Source organism: Botrytis deweyae, assembly GCF_014898535.1.
Source record: "Botrytis deweyae strain B1 chromosome Unknown BDEW_003, whole genome shotgun sequence".
Classification (NCBI taxonomy): Eukaryota; Fungi; Ascomycota; class Leotiomycetes; order Helotiales; family Sclerotiniaceae; genus Botrytis; species Botrytis deweyae.
In genome coordinates this window covers 645,592-667,407 of record NW_024066210.1, presented here as the reverse complement: position 1 = coordinate 667,407, position 21,816 = coordinate 645,592, and the positions used below count along the sequence as shown (strand labels likewise).

The window sequence follows — 21,816 nt, the reverse complement described above, 5'->3', positions numbered from 1 at the left end:
ATTACTTCACACATTGATTGCATTGTTTTCAATCTAATAAAAAAATCACAGTTTCATTGTTACCTAGTTGATGTTATCATGACACTAAATCCCATTCCGTAATCGCATTTGACGCAAACCAAAATTCGAAATATCAGGAAAATTGAAACATATTCTTAACGTTCTTGGAACTCGCTATATTCGGATCCCCGAGATGATATTTGAGCATGTGCTCCATCCTGTGCTTGAGGGTAAGACTGATTGTACATAGCCTGCTGTGATTGAGTAACGGGTATCGGCATCTGACGAGGAATAGCGTTGATCTGACCGGGAGTTGTTTGAGGGGCTGTTTGCTGCCATCCTTGCTGCGAATATTGATTTGGATGTTGTTGTCCTCCATGAGATTCGTGAACTATACTAGGTTGATTGTAGGGGGTATTAGACGGTGCCAATCTGGTTGGTTGATTGTAACTATATGTCTCTTGTTGTGCTCCGCCGAATGATCCGCCTCGGGCGGGCCCGTGGCCCATTTGTTGGTAGGGTGAGGGACCCCGGGGAGGAAGATATCCGTTGCCTTGGTACATGACATTGGTGTGTTGATTTGTGGGTTGGAATTCGGTGTCGCGATATTTTGACTCCGAGTTTTCCTTTTGGTGACCTTTGGAAGATCGATTCAATTCTTCTCGAGCGCGAAGTTGGTTTTCCTCGGCTCTCTTGTCACCCTCCGTACCGAAGACTTCCCCGAGATATTTTGCAAAGGCTAGATATGCTTTCTGAACTGTTGTAAAGTGACCCTGTTTCAAATGCACCTTTGTACTATTGTCAATTTCCACGGCAAGAGATTTGTTGAGAGCATCGAATTCAGCAAGGGCTAGAGCTGTTTGTGAGGCATTGCGAATTTGTCGTCCATTCCATCGCGCATGTTTGTGTTCGTCGTAATGTTGTTTTGCGAAGCTTAGAACAGCGGAATCGTCGAATTCCAATTCTCGATTTTGAGCCTTGAAACGGCTTTCGATGAGCTCAAGGTTGAGCTTGAAGACTTTCTCCGTCTGCTCTCGATTGAGCTCCGGGTAGTATAAACTCATATGGATTCTGGAAGCGAACGCCTCATCAAAGTCGCCAACTCGATTCGTAGTGAGAAAAAGTATACCCGCATAGTACTCTAGTACTCTTAGAAACACTATTGTCTCTTAGTACACCAGAAATAGGCTCATGTATATCTCACTCCATCCTGTTGTGGACTCACCCGCTACTAAGCCATTCCGTATGAAGTCTTTGCGCTCTCGCTGAGCAAGGAAAACATCTGCTTCATCCAGTAAAAGAACACAACCCCACCGACTTGCAAGGGCAAAATTTCTCTCCAATTCCTTCTCCACTTCATGTGCGGTGGTACCTAGATCTCCTGGTTTTATTTCAAAATTCAATGTCAGCTGTTGTAAAAGCTAATATCAATTAAAGGGTAGCATTCTAACCACAAGTAATTTGAAATAGAGGTCTCTTGAATGATTCCGCTACACCCTCTATTGAGATAAATTAGTACATCTTATTGAAAGATCTCTCGGAATAGACACTGCAACATACCAGCCGTCGTAGTCTTTCCGACCCCTGGGGCACCATGAAGGAGTATAATAAGGCCCTTCCCTGAAAGTACGAATCAGCAAATTACTTGAGCAAGTGGCTTATTTCAAACTCCGTTCTTTCGAAACTCACCTTTTCCTCGAACAAGATCGTATTGCTCATCTCGAACAGAGGATGTCTTCTTGTCGCGAAAATGCTGGGTAACCAATGCCTGTACTACGTCCTTGTGACCTTCGGGAAGGACGAGACGTTCGAAAGCTGTTTGCACCGTTTTGTTGTTTGCTTCATTCTCGTAACGTAGATATTTGAGGTCAAGTTTGGCTAGTAAAGATAAAAGTGATTAGTATTCCGAGAAAAAATCGAAATTAAAAAGGGTGGATTGTGTGTACACCCCACTTCCGGGTTCTCAAAACAAACCCGAAAACTCTGAAGGTCATAATAGCAAGTTCATCTTTGGATGGTTCATTACCACCACTTATCACTTCCTGCAATGTTCGAGGGTATATCATCAAAGATGGGTGCTGAGATGAAGTTTCTGGAAGTAAGCTTTGAACAAAATCTTCTGCACGGTACCTGTCGACTTGAGCATCTTCATATACGGATTGGTTCCTACAACACAAGGCTTGACAGTTTTGTTCCCGTGTTGACGTACTTTTATCGACAGTTGTTGTCACTAGTTGAATATCCGGAGCCCAGTGTTTGCGGTGTTCTTCAGCCAGTGCCTCATTGAAGTCGATTACCACCTGGCTATCCACCTCATCTTTGGTATCTACAGTCATACCCATGTAATACATAGATTTAACGGTCGTTATGTCCAAAAGCATCCTACCACGCTCAATGAGTTGATCTCGATCGATCTTTTGGCGAGCGAATCGAAAGGGGAATATCGGTAGAGATCTAATTGGCTTTTCGCCATCGTACCGCGAGATAGAAAATTCGACGGATACTGGGCCCAAAAACTTCCCATCAAAATCAATGTAAACGCAATATATTTGGAAAGGCTTTTCTGAAGACTCTTCATCAGAATTTTTGTAGAATCTTCTTGCCCATGAAGGAGTGGAATCGTGAACAGGAGTCTCAACTCGGATAACTCGGAACGCCTGTCGCTCGGCTTGATCAATGACTTCATCGCCTGGTTTGTAAAGATGCCAAAGATCATTGAATGATATATCCTGGAAAGTGTTTCCATTTAGGAGATTCAATTTCGGTTGTATCTTGGTATCTATAAAATTAAGGACGCAGCGCAGCTGCAGTGCCTCCCTAATATCATTGTTGTCAACACCTTCACCTTCTCCAGGGATATGGTCATCTTGCTTGCTAGTCGGTTGAGTATTCTCAGGCTGAAGAATGTCTGTCTGACTCGCTGATATCGTTTCATCATCATTTTGGGGTGAACATGTTTTCCTTTCATCCTTTTTGCTTGACTGATTCTCTTCTAGCTTCGCCAACCTATCTCGTATTTTCGTTTCGCAATAGAGAAGAATCTTGTATGGTCGCAGGATAGTGATTCCAACATCAGTGTAATCCATGGAGGCAAAACTGTCGGATATAACGGACAAATCATCAAAAAGAGACTTAGAAACAATCTTGATCCTTTCAGGAAGAGGATCTTGTACCCCAAGATTGTCTTTCCTGGCAATTGCCTTCGTTTCTTGGGATTGCTTCATTGTCACATCCGATTCATTTGGCAAGACCACATATTTCTTGAATCCAATGCCTACTTCCGGTTCTCCAACCAAGACTTGGATTGGATGCAATATGGAATCTTGGCCTTTACGTAAAGCACTAAAAGATTTCCAGTCCATATACTTCGGGGTTAATGCTTCACCCTTCATAACGAGTTGAGAAATTAACAGTTTCTCTTCCGTTTCAACGTCTGAAGTTGAGCCATTTTTGAGCTGAACTGTTTCCTCATCACTTCTGACTGGGATTTCCGCGGCCTTTCGCTCCCTTTCACGTTTCCGGCGCATTATTTTCCTCCTCGTAATTCTATGGATGTCTTCTAGAAGGAGATTTCGATATTCCTGTTCTGAGTCTGAACTTTCATCAATATCTTTGATGTCATAGCTCAGACTGGATTGTTTCTCTTGACTTATGCGCTGCATAAAGCCATCCATGAACGCAAGTTTCTGCTCAAACGCCTGAAGCTTTTCAAGAACCTGCTGATGTTGTTCACGGGGTACGAAGTCTGACATCCCGTTCTGCACATAGGCAGGAGTTTTGTCACCGATATCTTGATTTTTTTGTACAGAGATCATCTCATCATGGCCTTCAGAGCTGGCATTGCCTGAATCTGTATCAAGAACAGCTGGTGGCGTTTCATCGGGAATAAAGTTGGATGGTTCCATAATGCATGAAAAATGATCAATGTGCACAGTAGAATGTAAGAGAAAGGATAAATCCGAGTTCAATTCATATCAATGTTCCTGGAGTGATGAGAACGACCGAAAACTTAAAGATCAAGAGAATCTATGTACTCGCAGTACTTCTCTTTTCAATCCGAAGCGCTGTAAGATCAAGATAAATATTTTCGTGTAGGTGGGATTGCATTTATGCAAGATTAATGCAGCATATCAGCTGAGAAGCAGTCACTTCCAAATCAATAACTACAGCCTGTTTTCAGCGAATAGATTTTCCCTGTAGGTAGCCAATCTCACATACTCCTGCCAAATCCGTCTTTTGGGACATATCGGCAGAACACCCATGACCTGTTTGGACCAATGAATGAAAGTAAACGCGTAAGGAGTATCGACCAATCATGGCTTGTACCAAAATTTAAGTGCGGATAATCAAATAATGGAATCAAACCACAAGAATTCGATAATCAGTCTTCAGAATCCAATTTTTTAGTCTTTGTTTCTCTGCCTACGATGGATAATCACTTAGTTCAAGACGTTCCCACCCCGCGGCTTCATCTTCATTCTCCTGCCGTGGATTTTGTAGAAAACAGACTCCCTCAATACCATCCTGCCTTCGACCAATCAAATATGAGCCTTGATCCAGTATTACATCGATTTGTCGATGCCTCATCAATTGGCGTTATGCACTTGCAGCCTTATGGAAACCAGCATGTACAGCCGACACCTCGGCCACTACCACCTAAAGTCGAGACAATGAAGTTCTGGGATAAGATTTTCCCTTCAGCTATGAAATTCCTAAGAGCTTGTGAAGAGCCGTACGATCACAGGAAATCTGAATTTGAAATCCGAACCTCTCAAACGTGGGCAGAAATCTGTCGTCGTCTGGGAAATGCAAGAGAAATCTATGAGCATCGAGTCGCAGCAAACAAGGCTGAAAAGTTGATCAACAAGGCAAGAATAGGATTGAGAACAGGCATGGACAAAGGTGCTGGTCCGCTTAAGCAGGCAGCTCAATTTGTTCCAGATATAGACATTGCCAGTCCGATTATTGGGGCAGTCAAAGTGCTTTTCGGTGTGAGTTGGGTCTATATCATAACATTCAAGTGACATGGAGTTATTAATTAGTTTAACTAGGCATACCAAAATGCAATGAAAGTCCGTGAAGTAATCAATGATGGTTTCGACGATCTTTCCACTGGCATAGCGTTTATCGACATCGACTTTTACGTCACCCAATTTCCAAATGACCCAAACATTATCAAGGCATCTGAGGATTTAGTCCTTGCCATATTCAAGGCCGTTGAGCACGCAATTGGATTTTATATAGGACATCAGAGTAAAGTTGCCAATTGACATTATTATTAACGTGCGCAAATGATGAATCTCGCTGACCCTTGCCGTAGTTAAGAGAGCTATGTCGGCCGTATTTGGAGGTGACAGTTATCAAGAACGTTTGAAAAATAGTCTCAGTGATATAAAAAGTTGTAGCCGATTGCTCAAATGCGAAGGAGAGAAATCCGAGTTCCATTATAACAGCGAATCTCGCCGACAAGACAGACAAGAATCGGCGACAATGTCATATCAATTAAATGCGACAAACCAGTTCCTTTATTTGTTGTTCGAAAGTGAAAGACGTGAGGATTTATATCTTGGAGAATATCTTTGTGGTTGCTGACCAAAAGTTACAGGGCATTATCAATCACTCGCCGAACAAATATACACTATCTCGAGAGCACCAAGCCCACAACCTGTGATTCAAGCTATATATACCCCCAAACATATCTGGAAAATGCTTCGCATTCCCAAACTAGACGATGTTGATATATCGCATAATATGAGTCGAGCAGCAAGCTTTCTACCTGAGGACAATGGTCGCGCAGAGCAGCTTGTCGGTACGACACAATTTCAAACATGGATTTTAGATCACAGAATGAACAAGTTACTAGTCCACGGTGACTTTGGCATTAATAAACCCGAATCACCATTCTCGGTGCTCTGCGCCAAGCTTATGCAAGCGTTGCGTTCTCAGTCTGGTTTTATCAGTCTTGTGTTCTTCTGTGGATGCCATCGAGCACCACGTGATCACCACTCAGGGCCACTGAATATGATTCGAAGTCTTGTTGCGCAGGTTCTAGAACAATTTACGCAGATTCCTGATACGCTCGTGAATGATGTGAATCTTGCCAGCGTGGACGCTGGAGAAATCCAACATTTGTGTACACTATTCGTGTGTCTTGTCAGACAGCTTCCTGCGACGACCACAATCGTCTGTATGATTGACGGCATACAATTCTATGAGCAAGATCAGTATGAGAATGATATGGAGGTGGTGCTAGTTTGTCTACTTAGTTTAGCTGACAATGAGGACCCGAGCATAAGCGTCAGGTTCAAAATACTCTTAACAAGTCCTAGGCCAACAACACGAGTGCGAAGGCGTTTTCAGATCGGTATTTCATTGTTAAATATGGCCTCTGTCACGTCTAATGAGCAAGGTCCAAGTCAGGCACGGCTTGAGCGTCAACTGGCGAGTTCCGGTTTTTCAAGATAAAGAAATTGGGATGAAGCTTCAGATCTAAACTATCATGACTTGTTGATGGATTTCGTTGAAGGACTAGGGTGATTAAAGGTGCTAATTTTCGATGTACACTCTTCATCTCAAATACGAGAATTCTTTTAAATATTACAATAGTAGGCGAGCGCGTGTATCATTGTCGCGTGACACAACGCGCTAATATACCTCCTCGAAGCAAAAGAATCTCAACTCGGAAAATGATTCTCGGAAACACCATCAACACCAACACATCAATTCAACCAAGCACAAGAAGAATCCAACCCAAAAATCTAATCTATCAAGACCCAGCTCGCGGACATGAATCCCAACCAGAAACCCTCTCATCATCTGCCGATGTAAAAGGCACTGTTGCCAAGCCTGCTACCGATCTTGGCAAACTTCTTGTTACCACCACCAATTCTCTTGTTACTATGGATCCGCACATAGAGTCAGAGCTTCTTGGAATTGATAACAGGAGTACTGTTGATCAAATCAATGTTCTCGAGGCTCATGTTGTTACTTTGGAAGAAAGAGCTTCGATGTTACAGGAGAGGACAGAGAGATTAGACTCTGTTAATGAGGTTTCGACGGCAGAAGTTACTTATGACGCTAGGAACAGAGGATTGTTGTTACCGGCAACTCAATCTGCTGTTGCAGAGAAAGAGTCACTGTCGATTGAGAGATGTAAGTTTTTAACCTTTGAATTGCTTTTCATGACTAATTAATTGTAGCTATGGTACCTGCGAGATCTGCGAGAAGTTGTGGGAGAGGCCGTAAGAATCGTTCAAAAGTTACACACGCATCCGATCTTCCTGGTGATCATCTTCAACATGATTGTGTTAACACTCCTGTCACAGCTCCTGTTACGCCTCTCGTTACCCCTTCTCAAACATTTATCGACATGTCTTCCGATGTTACCTCTCCTTTTACTACCGCTCTCGTTGTTACTGTACCAAACAATAGCAGCCCCCCCTGTTGCCATTCCTGCATTTGTGGAAGAGGATCGATGTCCTCAAAATGCAGAAGAGGAAGTCATCTACGAAGCTTGGATCCGCTGGCGAGTCTTGAAATTTTTCGAATTTGCAGAACCTGTTCGAGTAAATGCTTAAGATATTGATGTTTCGGAGACCAAAACTGCTGGTGTCATGTCATAATGTGTTTTTATGGGGTGAATTTGAACAATTGCAAGCATGATGATTAAACTATAAACCATATTCCACCATTATTTTGGTATGTCTTCATGTGTAATGTGCGAACAACCTGGAAGGGATTATCAAAGTGCGCAATATATACACCAGTGGGTGCACGGACTCACTGAAGAGGGAAAGCACAATTTCATATCAAAAAGAGCTGTTTTGATAATTCAATTAAAACTCAAAATTTCAATGAATTTACTGGAAATTTAAAAATATAAATCTAAATCATAAATTTTTTAAATGATTTTAAAAATGAATTGAAAACCCCAACATTGATATTTTTATAAAAGAATATATAACTTCTCACTAAAAATTTTGGTAGGAAAACGCACTATTCGTTTTCTAAGCTCAAATCTCAATTTCTTTAGATTATTTTTGACCCAATTACTTTTTCAAGCTTGAAAAACTATATATTCTAATTTCAAGAGAACTTGATAATAGATTGAATTTAAATCGAATTATTAAAATCACTTTTTTGATATGAAATTGTGCTTTCCTGTCACGTTGCCCCGTGAGTCCGTGCAACCACTGGTGATGTAAGCTCACATTTGAACCATCATCTCGTATTATAGAACCAGTCAATATGATAACAAGTATCTCATCACTCTCAAATCTACTTGTATCTTTCAATACCCGATGATTACCAACGATTTTCCAAACCTTGAAAAAAAGAATCATCGAAACTCATCTTGATATAGATCCAGCAAGCAAGAGATAATTTGAAATGCTTGTGGCATTTTGGCTAATTCTGCCTGTTGTATAGTATCTGAGATTCCTTCCAATACGAAATAAGCCTCTAGTTCCATAATCTACAATCTGATATTCGTCTTCCCTCCTCTGTATTGTTGGACTGACCCTGGAAAGATATGCCTTTTGGGAGAAGAGAATTAGAAAACCGTGACTTAGATTAAGAAGCGTTGAATATGATTTGGGACACTTTTGATTTGCTTACACGGTCTTGCGGTGAGAAGAACTATTGTGGTTCATTTTGCACCTTGTGATTGTAGTTTTAGTAATCTCATAATTATGCATACAAAGACAGACGCTTCTCAATTCCAGCACAAGAAATCAATGATTTGACCGCTCTAACTCATGAGACAACGATAGCCCTATATGTTTTCGCGAAACCAGCGGTTTTTCAAAATTTCTTATACTCAGCAGGCAATTCATCTGGAATGACCTCTCAACGCGAATTGTCTCGTACCTGACTGGAACGCCGTGGAGAGTATACTGTAGTAAGTACGCATGCGTGCTCTAAGATTGAAGAAGACAGATGATATGAAGAAGACATAAGGGCTGCGGACGAACAATTGTTCGTGAAAGCAGAGAAAGTGTAACGCTTTGTGGACCAAGCATTACTGATGGTGAGCAAAGAATCGACAGTGGGCTATAAACTAACAACCACAGCTCAAGGATGGCTTGAACTACAGAAAGAGACTGATAAAGCAGCCTCACTTCGCACATCTTTATCTGCGTCTTGACAAGCCTCTCCACTTGTTTGAGCCATCCAGCAGAATAGATTTAGCATCAAATTCTAAGCCGCAGCTCTAGCCAATTCTTCTGCATATCGCCATGTCAATCCATCATCTCCACCATGCTGCACGGCAATCCACTTGCATCTATCTTGCAGTTAAGTATTTACTGATACCTCGTTCACTCTTCTTTTTTTGGTGACTGAACAAAATAGTAGCTGAAGCTGACATGCTTTACCACAGATTGCTATTATCAAAATCAACAACTACCATTAACTTCTATCATCTAGATGCATCAATAGCCCAGATCTTTTTACAACCAGCTGCAAGAATAACCAGGCAGGGCTGGCAGACTACAATCACAGACACAAGCACTGGCGTGGGTCTTATTGCTAGTAATGTGAGATGAGGTACAAATGAGATGGATCTACGAACATCAGCGCCTGTCAATTCATGCAGGCAGTCTGCGAGGAATCTGCTGGAAGGAATTATTGTCTCTGTAAACACCAAACTCGGTTTTATGTACTTCAACTAACTTTTATACAACGACAGGTCAATACAAGCGCTATTATATATGCAGTTACCCGTGTTTCAAACCTTGTTGATACGAAATTTCGAACTCTATCCACCCATTTTTGCCTCGGTTGTTCATGTGCTAGACGAGCAAGCAAACTTAATAAAAGCTTAATGGTGGTAAGTACGGGAGGAACCACTATTACATGTCGAAGACGAGCAAATATTGCTAGTGAGAATGCCGGCTGAGAAAATGCTTTCATTGCAGACACTTCCAATAAAGAGAGGCAGTTTCTAATTCAGTCGATGAACGGAACAATTTGAAGACACTGCTGAGGGTATTTGGCCGGCTCAAGTGAAGGCAACGAAGATACAAGACAAGATTGGATGCTCTTATGGAGAATATTGTTGAGTGCTATATGTTCGTGGCGGAAGTACGATTGTGCGAAATTTCCTACGAATGCTTTGTGTGTGAAATACTCAAAATAAACACGTCTCTCTGCACAGCGTTCCGCAACACTCCATGTGCCTATGACCGCGTTCGTTCACAATACCTCTCTTGCCACTTTCTCACATCTGTCATTACTCCAATTGAGTTTCCAACCAGGAAGTGTTAGTTTCTGCCTACTAAGGACTTTTGGATCTACACTGGTAGATCTTTACTCATTCTAAGCTTACCTAAGTTTATCCTTGTGTATAATAAGGGAAGTAAATAGATGTCGAATGAAGTATCTATTTGCTACGAATGGTCGAAATCAAAGGATGGATACCTTGGTACTAACGCCGGAGTTTTAGCAGTGTCTATGAGTCCAGAGTTTAGAGTACGTTATGGTATATTCAGGCAAAATGGGTGAATCATACGAAGCAATAGCAGCATTTACAAAGACCAGGTTTTGATCAGGCGAGACTTGGAAGAGCAGTCGAGGCTAGAAGCTATGTAGGCCAATCATGGCCATTCAATCTTGACTCTATGATCTATACATCATCCGCACTCATTCAGCATTGATGAATGAAGAAATATGACTTGTAGAGCACTAAATTCGCTAAGAGCTCACTAGGGACCTGCCGTATACCATCGACCGTACATGGTCCTAGCTCTCAATGAACCTCCAAGTATTTAATTCTCTACATTTCTCCTCCGCAACTTATACATTCCATTTACATTCTTGATTACGACAAACCATTCTGTGTTAGCATCACTTCAATACATCATGGCTGGATTAAAGAATGAGTTCATCTCAGGCTTGGATGTACCGAATAATCCTGCAATAGAGACCGCCAGAGTCATGAAGAATCATGGCCACCCTTCATCAAGGGACAGTATCAACGAGTCTGGTAATTCTATCATTACAGTCGCAAACATGCAAACCACAAACGACTTGCACGAAGATATCACTCATGAGAAGAACGCTACTACCGAAGAATCAACCGTTAATTTGGAACTCACTGAAGGACCTCTTGTATGCCCATGGGGCAACACTTCACCGGATTTCTTGTTGAAGAACGACTCTGCAAGCAATGGAATGCGGTACAGAAAGCTTTACCTTAGGAATTTCTTGTGGGGTGAACACTTTTCTACTTGGGTCGAGCTTGAAAGAAGATCATCTCATGATACATTTACATGCTTTCCCAGACTTCCTCATGAACTACGTAGAAAGATATGGCTTCACGCACTTCCAGAGCCTCGCACAATAAGTCTTCATTTGGCCACCGACTATCATTCATATCGTATCCCATGGTCCGATGATTTAAAGTCCCATCTAATTACAGCAACTCTTTGTTTTGACGATGATTCAAGTGCGAATTTATCATCAGACTGTCTCTTATGGATATGTCGAGAATCCTCCGAGATATTTTTGGAACATTATCGTCGTCCTCGAGGAGTTAGACCTGTAGATGGCAAATACCATTGCCCAGATGGGAGACAACAAGCCGCCTGTGTACGAGTTCAAAGCAAAGGCTGGATTGACTTTGAGGTGGATACTCTAGTTGCCAGGAATCTCGAACACACTTTTTACGAGCTAGCGCGGCTTCAAAGCCGCCCAGATCTCTCCGCAATTACCAATCTTACCATCTCTGAAACCCCACTTTACGAAGCTTCCAACGACCCATGGTGGACGAATACTGTTCCATTTCTCATAGAAGAGCAATTCCCTAGACTGAAGCACCTGTCTTTGATTGCTAATCATGCCGAGGAGGCTGTCGAATGGAAATATTCAAGGGGTCATTTCGGTCCTTTGGCAGTTGTAAAAGCAACAGACGTCAACTTCATGAACGAGCTAAAGCGTGTCCTACAAATTGACCGACTTAGCATATTCGATATGGATAATGAAGAATTTACGGATTCTGGACAGAAGGACGCAGCTCTTGCAAATCCAAAGGTATTGGAAATGCAATTTCTCCATGGAGCAAACATGAGCTACTGGAAGAATGTCGAGGTTACTCTAGCTTTTCTGGTACATTGGGAGAAAGACGGAGAGGCGTTACCCTTTGATGGATTACAACCAGCATGCGAAAACCATCTTCACTTCACCTTTTCTCCGTATCCTACTGGCAAAATGCACATACGTTGGTGGGGACAAGAGTATGTCATTCCAACTGATGAGGACGGAATAGCTAATGGTGAATATTGGGGTGTCAGAGAGCTCTTTGATGACCATGAAACATCCGACAGACCCAAACCCTCGCAATGGCCATGGAATTATGGATATGATATAGTAGTTAGTAGGGGATCCTGTTGGGTCCAGAAGCAGACATAGCTAGGCGATGATTTTATCTAAACATCGAGACTTACAATGTTCGACAGAACCGATGTCAATCGGGTCTTGTGCCGATAATTTCGGGGATAGAGCCATCTTTCCATTATACTACCCAGAAATAGGCTACCTATTTAAGGTTCTTATAAGCAGATAGATAGTGCTCTTAGAGTCTTCATCTTCAAGCTAGCTTACATTTCAAAATAGAGATGCGCGTTATCAATTCTACAACCAGCTCAAATACCGTGAAATATTTTCGTTCATAAATAGTGACTTTTGAGTGAATCATCAATGTAGTAACCTTGGAATGTAATGTTCTCTAAATTCCGTGGGAAATAATATCGCAAGTCTAAAATCAAAAGCATAGAACATACCTAGACTTATAGATTATTACGAAACTAATATTACAACACTCGAGCTTGCGCCTAGAGCGCTCGCTCTGTCAGCCTCGTACAATTGATCGTTTTATTTCATATACGGAAAAAATCATCCCAAGGCTTCATCTACCCTTTTCTCAAGCTTTTCTATTGATTTGTCGAATAAATTCTTCTCTCTACAAGACTGCACCATATCCGGCTCAAGAACTGTATACCTGATATGCTCCTGTACGGTCATGTCCATATTAAGCTCAGCGACGGTAGCAACAGCTGGAACTATCATAATTCTCAACTCCGTGTCTTCATCGAGGAAGAGGTGGCTAGGATCTTTGAGGGAGTGAATGTTACCTATCTACTTTCTTTCCTTCCTTTATATATCCGGAGTAGTAGCATTATGCTTTTATGTATGCAACAGTCAGTCATTTCGGGGGATATCAAGGGTAATCCATGAATAGCTAGTCGTGAAGTTGACCCTTTGGCTTGGGCTTTCCAATATTCAGGTTTAGGATGTAGAAAGCATCGATAGCAACGAGATTAAGGTGCATGCACCAGAAGCTGTAGGATTTATGGCGGAAGATTTTGATATATGTGTTGGTCAAGGTAATGCAACGATGCATTACTGTGGGGTGATTCATTTATATTTTGGGTGCTGAATGGTCTTTTCGCTTTGATTTTACTGTGCTTATTCATCTAAAACTCGACCAAAAAGTTGTGTTTCACAGCCCTCCTTCTATTCATATCAAATTTCAAGTTGTCTATTTGAAAAGCGCCTCGGTGACAAGAGACGGTGAAGAGCTATAGCTTGCAATGATCTTAAAAATTGTGACAGAAGATTATGGATAAATGAACTCGGTAAAAGGATTGGCTCTGATAGTTGGGTACGTCTAGAGACAATGTGATGGTCTTAGAGCAGAGCAGTATTAATTTGCCTTTATTAATAGGCCTGTCTTGATCGACGTATAATTTTCAACGTACCTAGGTAGTTCCTATCTCAGATATGGGACAACCAAAAGGGATGATTGTCGGAATATCGACCATGCGATCATAGAGAAGGCACTATTTTAGTCAGCGAGTCGCTAGCTCTTCCTTGTATGAGTACTAGCCTCCCATAATTGATGTGATTAGATAAGAACGATTACAATTATGATAAACTGAAGTACTTTATACTTATTGACCATACTAATAACAACAAAATTCATCACTACATACGAAGTATAAACTCAAGCTGATTTGACCAATCAGCGTGGTAGAAAATAAGATACGTCTCGTTACATTTGGACGTTACACAAGATACCTAGGTACATCATATACTGCTTCGGGGAGTGAAAAATATCCTCTAGGCATGAATTTAACATCGGATAAATAATTTGTATTCGGAATGTGCCGTACGAATAATCTGATACAATTGTACGGATAATGCTCAGTACTATATCAGTTGCTTGAGTTTCTGAGAAATTACAACTTACTTCTAATCACAGCTTCCAATAAACTGGAAAAAGTTTGCAGCAATAAACCAAATCCTACAAGTACACACTTTCAGCTATGGAGGGTGCTACTTTCCCGCCAGAGAGATCGCAATCAAACGACCAGAAATCCGAAGTAATTTTAATCAATACTATTACAACTGCATCAGAACAGCTCTCGCTGAGAGAGAATATTTGTGAGGCTGAGGTGGCAGATCTAAAAAGCTCGGGTAAGGAACATTAATCACTACCCGTCCATCAGTAACGCTAATACCTTTACTTTCAGAGGATTGGGAGATAGTCGGGTATCTTAATAGAAACCAAATCGATCAAATCAACGGTATGGGTCCAAAATCGGATCAAGAGACACTCAAAGCATACAAAGAGATAGAATGGCCTAATCTTTACTTCAAGACTTTTACTTGCTTTTCAGGGCTTCCGCTTGAGCTTAGACGTAAGATCTGGTTCCTTGCTCTACCAGAGCCACGTCTAGTAAGTTTTGAGTTGTACCCAAATTCCGGGGCAGGGCTGAATCGAAGGCAATATCAAAAATTCATCAGTTTTGCCATCATGGATTATACTCCGACTACAGAGGACGCCAAAAACAAAGAAATGAGCCTCGATATTCGTCCATTCTTTTTGACATGCCATGAGCTCAAAGATGTATTCCTGGAACATTACAAGAGCTTCGATATCCATACCCAGATATCCGCTGATGGTAAATGTCTTTATACGCCGCCCACGCTACCCACTTACTCGACTATATGTCATGTGAGTATGGAAAGTCCTCCGAGTCAATGCTATATTGATCCTAAAGCCGACTGTCTGAAACTTAACAACCTCGCAGAATCAATAGAGATTCTTTCTAGCATCGGCATAACCTTGAATTTCTCGGCTTTCCGACATATTGCAATTGCTAAGTACTCAAATCACGGCAATGGGAGCCTTATTTTGGAATCAACCTGGAAGGCCATTGAAGATAACTTCCCTCAACTTGAAAGTGTCACTCTCAGCGGAAATTATGGTGGCGCCGCTGTAAACAAATTGCCAAAGGGGATGCAAACCCTTACTCGTTTTCACCCCCTGACCGGAGACACCATGGGCGAGTTATGCAGGCAAACGATTTGCCAAGATTCTCATGGACTGGAGACCCCTAATGCCTGGATTGCCAATGTTCAGCACATGGACATTATCTCTACGACAGCCTACGTAACCAGGAAAAGCTTCCTCGAGCGAACAATTAACAATAGTACCTATTGGAAGGGAGTTGATTTCTCCATATCTTTATGGATGGAGCACACATTGCATCGTGCGAAAGATTACATTCAATTGAAACCAAGAGAACCAATCGAAGGAGATCAAGACACTATCTACTACACTCAAGCAGTCGGAAAATTTGATATCGGGAGCGCATACTTGAAGCGTTCGGGTGGAATGTCGTTTATGGACTGCTATGCAGATGGCACATTGTTCAACTCTGAGGAGGCTAGGGAGAAGGGCCACGAATTTGATGAAACAGGTCAAGGTGTTGGAAGCAAGTATTTGACGTGGCCATGGAATCGCCTGTCTTTAGGAGAAAATGTTTCATATGACAATTCTCGATTCAAGAACCATGTTTTTGGGGTCTGTAGAAGTTTCGCTTAGCTGGAGGACACCAGGTGAATGTGTAGTAATGGTACATCACTGGTGTCGAGATAAATGAATCCTAACATCTCAAACAGTTTTTAGTTAGTTATGAATTACAATTGAGCTCATCTCCTCATTAATACACTGGCTGTAGAAAATTAAGTATGTGCACCCTTGATATCCCGGAGGTATTCGGTAAATGTCATAGTGTCAACTACCTAGGTAGGTAGGTAGCGTGTGAAACTCGACATAGTGACAAGATGCCTACAAAGACTTGTATGTTTCTGCCTCTTTGACAGTCTTTTTGCATAGATTTTCATCCTATAATTCCAAATTTTCATTCAACTCACTGTCATCAAGTAGGGAGCTATACACGTGACCTGCAACCCATTTAGTTGACGCTCTTTCGGCTCCTTCTGCCTTGTTTGTAGTAGCTCACATATGTTATCTGTAACTATTCTTTGAATTGTGTTTTTCATGCTCTCGGGAAAGCACCCAGCTTGATCGATTCTCACTTGCGGACTGTGAAATTTTTAAGATCATTCCATGGCCATTTATCATAGTCATATCTTGTGGCCGATTCATATCCCTCATGCTGCTCCTTCTCGCCACAACTTTTGTAAAATGATCCATCGTAGTATACTGGCAAGTTATCCTTCCAATGGTCAAAATATAGGCTTATGGTACCACGGCAACTTTCAGAGCGAGTGATCAGTGAGCGTGAATTACCTCCTGGGTCTTTTTGATTGGAACTTCTGTTTATGATGTAGAAGTCGTGGTCTGGCTGAAAATCGAGGAGGATTGATGTCTCAAACTCAATCCCTCCCCAATAACTCGGGTTAATTTGAACTCGCTCCAGATACTGACTTTTGTAGACTATGCAACTGTCTAGCGCCAATTGAGCCGTAACAGATGGTTCTTGAACCCATTCTTCGGGATTCAAGCGGTAGTGAACCTTCTCAACACACTCTACCAGAACACTGATAGTATCAGCATTTACAGGATGCAAGCAGTTGATCGACAGCGGGTTGAAGTCAATTTCTCCTTGGTCAACAGATCTGTCATTTCTGCAAGTGTTTCCTATGAAAGTTAATTGCTTCAAGTGCGGAAATAGTGTTTCGATATCCTTCCATGGATGAGAGGGCAGCCCTCCGAAGATCCCTCGTCCATTGTTCGAGTCGAAAAAAATGCTCAAATTCGCTGGTATAGATAGATAATCTAGTTATAACCGACAGGTTCAAGTGCATGTTGAAGAACAGTAAGTCCGTCGCCAATTCGTGCAAGTCGCGAATGACCAACGTATCGCTCTTATTGTCAATGTAGCCACTTGACGATGCATGAAATGTTGAGTTACTGGAATCGGTAGTGGCATCTGATATAACTTCATCGCCGGGCAGGCTCTGAAGATCCATAATGCTATAGTGTTCGAGGAACAAATCATGTGACTCGCGACAGACAAGTAAAAGTTGGCTTGGAACGAACCCCGCATTATCACGCCAAATCTCAGCGGACACAAGTTCAGAGCCTCCGGAAAAAAGAAAATGATCTGATTCTCTGAAAATATGCAGCTCCACCAGGCGTGGTTCCGGCAGGGCGTAGAACCAGATTGTTCGACGCATTTCGAGTGGTAATTTTGAAAAGCAATTAAACTTTCTCAAAAAAATCTGAGGCTGTGTCGGCTCAATAAATGTCTCCCAGTATACACAGATTGAATTTAGAAACTCCCATTGCTCATCCTTGTTCATACGCGCATATTCCCAATCCATTTTGAAAATGAATGAGGGGTAAGGTACATTTGAAATCTTGGTCCACCACGGCTAATCTATCTAAACCTATCTCCTCTTCCGTTTCATCCTGTTTCACTATGGCAGGTTGATCAAATACACCTGGGCGTGGCTCTATGTTCTGAAGTTTGGTGATCTCTAGAAGTTCCGCACCTTCTTGTAATTGTATTTCATTTATCGTCTTAGTATCGCGGTCTGCAAATGTTAAGTTGATGGTAACCGCTGAATCAATGGGATCAGGGGCTTCCGGTGACTCAACTGCCTCGTCACCCGCAGTAGTTGTTCGAAATGCAAGTTCCTTCATGTCGTTCATTTCAAATGGAAGACCCGAGAATCTGGGCACAAGATTTGATGAATTTGTTTGACGATAGTATGAAGGAGGACAAGGTCATTGATTTGAAGAGAGATCCAAAAGCAGTAGATTTGGCTCTAGAGGCTGTTCTATGAAGAGTGTTGCATGAATTTAAGTCGTACGCCTACTGTATTATATTTAGCAGGGGCGCTGGTCTCGTGGAAATCCCCCCATAAGGATTCATTTTCCCTATGCACTGTTCATTGGTGAATAAACAGACCGACAAAAACACTAAATGATTGATTTATAATATTCTTTGGAATCTCAGCTCAGTTCGAATACCTCGAGGAATGTTATGATGATTCATTAAAGATGGATTTCAATGTCAAAAAATTGAAGAATGAATTTATTGTAAATTTTGAAATTTGAGAAGTGTCCTTTTAGCCCATACACTCACGGGTAGTCTATCCTCAATGGCAAGATACAATACTGACAACTGGAACCTACATAGTAGGTGCTACAATAAACGCAAATTTCCTGACCTGGAAGTACAAGAGTGCGAGTGTTCAAGATGACTAGATAATGCATCGTTACAACAATAACGATGGAAAGATTAGAATGCTGTCGAGTTATGTTCCCCATGTTGCACTCATTTTTCTGGAATTTGGAGTGGCATTTCTAGTATAATATCAGAGACATATGGGGTGAACTTATACATGATTGAAACATATGATATGCATTCAATAGCCCGGACTTGGAGATTGGACATATATCGTCAATGTTTCAACACATTCAATATACGGATGCAATTAAAAGGACAATTGGCAAACCTCAAACATTTCAATATCTAGGTATATGGGAGCCGGCGAGTACTCAATGGTCTTTTTCTTTGTATTAACGCGGTAAGTCCGTCGTTCTAATATCAAAGTGTCTACTAACCATATAATGCAGGAGACTGGAAGATTGATATGCCGTTCAAGCATTGAGGCTGTGATTGCGATTACCAGTAGCAAACTTGTTCTATGGTAAATGATACTGAAAAACACAGACAAAAGTTTGATGCGCAAGGGACGAAAGGTCAATCTGATCATTTTACATAGTTTTCTTTTAGCTCTTTTGTCAAAACTTACATTAGACTTCATGGTAAAGTTTGAATGGTCGCCCGGACTCCCACGCACAACTGAAACCTCCGACCAAATCGACTGAGCTTGACTACGATGACATTATCCAAAATTCGATACACTTGGATTTGATACTGATTAAAGGACTGATTGGGGGGATGATCCAAAGCTACATTTGGATCCTTCCAAACTTGAGTGTTTTGGGTTGAGCTACAAGACAAATCCCAAGGCATATTTGATGTGCGTGCATTTAAAAAAGATAGTTCGCGAAACTCAAGACTTTCAATATCGATATGAAAGTCGGTGACACCCTGGAAGGATGTAATGACTTTACGGTTGGACAGCAAGGATTGGCAGTACTGGACCATACCATGATACGCTTGAGAGCTTATATGGAAATATCAAAACTACCGGAAATACCGGTAAACCTCTCAGCTACAGCAAAAAGCAGATCGCTACCTAAAAGAATGAAAAGGAGCTCTGGGCGGATACGATGAAGCTGTCATAGTTCATCCAAATTACTAGGGCAAATTGACAATTAACTTGGCTTTCATCACTATTGAAATCCTAAATTGGAGCGAAGAGTTTTGGGTCAAGCAAAAGAACTACTCTGATGAATTGACGGCTTTCGAAACCATGATGATCCCATACCTTCTGGATTAAGGGTAAGGTGGAGGTATAAAGAACTCGATAAGAAATTTCGCATGCAACGTAGACGGCACACTATACCATCGAGACCATCAATGTCGAGGGGTCAAGGGGTGAAAGAATTGTTCGAAAGGAAGTCGAGCGATCCCTAAGTCTAACAAGGAAGGAAGACCGTAAGGCGATGAGCAAAATGAAGGGTATTCGAGTAGATAAAGGCCATTAATACCTCGACAAATAGCACCCCTCAATGTCCGGATGATTTGAGTACCGATATACTATGGGTATAGAAGTATAATATCCTAGTATTAGTCGACCGGCACATCAAGAGTGGCGAAGAAATAAAAGATTAGAAACTAAAAAATAAGATATCACCAACAATCAACTTGCATGCCTATCGTGATCTTCATACTCGATTATAACCTGGTAAGCGCCGGTGACTCAATTGAGTCAGCATTGTACAATTTTGCATCGATCAGTTGTCATGATTTCAAATACTTCATCTGAAGTCTTCGCACTATCTCCAATCGCTGAACATCACTCCCCAGCGACGATGATTTTCCCATTTCAATAAACTCCTCTGAACAGTATCATAATATGTCATCACCCATCGTCGCTTCTACGTAGATTTCTGTTGATCTTGGAAATCTCCCATGCTTATAGAGATCTCCCAATATTCCGGCATATTGTCGGGTACAACCCATTCCCCTAACCCATTTTTTCGGTAGCCATTCACAAAACGTCTCGGCAGTAGAAATTGATGTGATTGGTCGAAATTACGACGCTAACTGTCAAATATCTCGCATCTCTCTCCATAGGTATCCTTTTACTCCTCCATCCCGAAAAGCCGTAAAAAAGTAGCGATGGGAAGTACAAATAAAATTAATCCATCTCCGGTTTCCCCACTCGTAAGAAGCGCTGGAACCACTGAGTTAACAGGGCTCGAAGTCGCTTCAATCCCCCACTCTCAAACTATCCACTTTCGCACACTCCGAACCACCGAGGAAGTCTCACGAGAGTCAGAGTGAAGCAGAGTGAAGCAGAGTGAAGCAGAGTGAAGCAGAGTGAAGCAGAGTGAAGCAGAGTGAAGCAGAGTGAAGCAAAGACCCTTCCTTTGATCACAAACAGGACAGGATCTGGTCCCTTGAAATTTTGAGTGATGAGACATGGAACATGGTCAAAGATGAACAGATTCATCATGAGCCCACCATAGAGAAATTTCTTCAGACAAAAAGTTGTGACTAGAGTGTGGGAATTTGTTTACTCCATCAAAAGGATTCGGAGAGATTGGAACGACAGATTTTTGTCCAATTGGCCACGATTGCCAACAGGTTACCATCATTCATAATCTTTATCAATAGGGGAAAACGGAAGGTGGATGCATTTTACATACGGAGTAGCTCCATAGTAGGCAAGGACCGGCATAGTATTCATTAACCTATTGATCTTCAATCTTCATAAAAATTTCCGTCACTATTATATAATCTGCCAAACAGATCATGTCCACTTTCCCCTGATTTTATGTACTTTTGTGCTAATGACTCATGAGCAGCCTTCATGTATGTTGACGATGACCATCACTAATCACCAGCCGAAACGTAAAATATACTTCCAAATGTCAAACATGTCGGAACACTGCTACATTTTGAGTTTTTATCCCCGTGACCCCAGACTTGACGCTGTGCCGTCGGACACTTATTTACTGTTGTCACCTGGACTGACAGTAAGACGGGAACATGGTGTAACACAAACCAGAGTGTTGGGAAAGAGGATTGAATATTGTAATCCGTGAGGATCTCTCCCGTTACAAAGCAATAAGATTATTGAACGATGGAACAATAATAGAAGCTTATTCCTCAAAGATTCTAGTCTTTCCACGTGGAAAACGATAGCGTACCGGTTGCCCAGCATGCTGTAGATTCCCAATCGTCTTACCGACCAATATATTCTTTTTTTCTTTTCCAATGCTCTAGACTGATCCTTCCCTACTTGATGAACACACGATAGGTCGGCTACATTCTGAGCAGTAAGCTTTCACGTCGTACGACATGAGTGCGTCTAACTTATCATTCATTCACACTTGGCGTTTCTTGGTGCTTTTGG

The 21,816-nt window shown here is 41.7% G+C and overlaps 6 protein-coding genes across 6 annotated transcripts; 4 read left to right on the top strand and 2 right to left on the bottom strand.

The window, feature by feature from the left end:
• Positions 1-37: 37 nt before the first annotated feature.
• EAE98_001593 (uncharacterized protein) lies at positions 38-4,038 on the bottom strand. The gene is made up of 6 exons (XM_038949212.1): positions 1,949-4,038; positions 1,690-1,878; positions 1,561-1,620; positions 1,452-1,499; positions 1,226-1,381; positions 38-1,159 (listed from the first exon to the last, which is right to left on the bottom strand). The coding sequence occupies exons 1-6, from the start codon at positions 3,903-3,905 to the stop codon at positions 156-158; spliced, it is 3,414 nt and encodes a 1,137-aa protein (XP_038814197.1). The 5' UTR covers positions 3,906-4,038; the 3' UTR covers positions 38-155.
• A 506-nt stretch (positions 4,039-4,544) lies between these two features.
• Positions 4,545-6,465, top strand: EAE98_001592 (uncharacterized protein; the record flags this gene model as incomplete). The annotated part of the gene is made up of 4 exons (XM_038949211.1): positions 4,545-4,991; positions 5,052-5,253; positions 5,321-5,551; positions 5,606-6,465. 4 exons carry the CDS (start codon positions 4,545-4,547, stop codon positions 6,463-6,465), a joined length of 1,740 nt encoding a protein of 579 aa, XP_038814196.1.
• Positions 6,466-6,686: 221 nt separating this feature from the next.
• Positions 6,687-7,577, top strand: EAE98_001591 (uncharacterized protein; the record flags this gene model as incomplete). The annotated part of the gene is made up of 3 exons (XM_038949210.1): positions 6,687-7,152; positions 7,200-7,241; positions 7,432-7,577. 3 exons carry the CDS (start codon positions 6,687-6,689, stop codon positions 7,575-7,577), a joined length of 654 nt encoding a protein of 217 aa, XP_038814195.1.
• A 3,283-nt stretch (positions 7,578-10,860) lies between these two features.
• Positions 10,861-12,408, top strand: EAE98_001590 (uncharacterized protein; the record flags this gene model as incomplete). Its single annotated transcript, XM_038949209.1, has 1 exon — positions 10,861-12,408. The coding sequence occupies one exon, from the start codon at positions 10,861-10,863 to the stop codon at positions 12,406-12,408; it is 1,548 nt and encodes a 515-aa protein (XP_038814194.1).
• A 1,916-nt stretch (positions 12,409-14,324) lies between these two features.
• EAE98_001589 (uncharacterized protein) lies at positions 14,325-15,889 on the top strand (the record flags this gene model as incomplete). The annotated part of the gene is made up of 2 exons (XM_038949208.1): positions 14,325-14,475; positions 14,532-15,889. The coding sequence occupies 2 exons, from the start codon at positions 14,325-14,327 to the stop codon at positions 15,887-15,889; spliced, it is 1,509 nt and encodes a 502-aa protein (XP_038814193.1).
• A 493-nt stretch (positions 15,890-16,382) lies between these two features.
• Positions 16,383-17,968, bottom strand: EAE98_001588 (uncharacterized protein; the record flags this gene model as incomplete). Its single annotated transcript, XM_038949207.1, is given in 3 exon segments — positions 16,383-17,061; positions 17,105-17,673; positions 17,684-17,968. 3 exon segments carry the CDS (start codon positions 17,966-17,968, stop codon positions 16,383-16,385), a joined length of 1,533 nt encoding a protein of 510 aa, XP_038814192.1.
• Between the last annotated feature and the right edge of the window lie 3,848 nt (positions 17,969-21,816).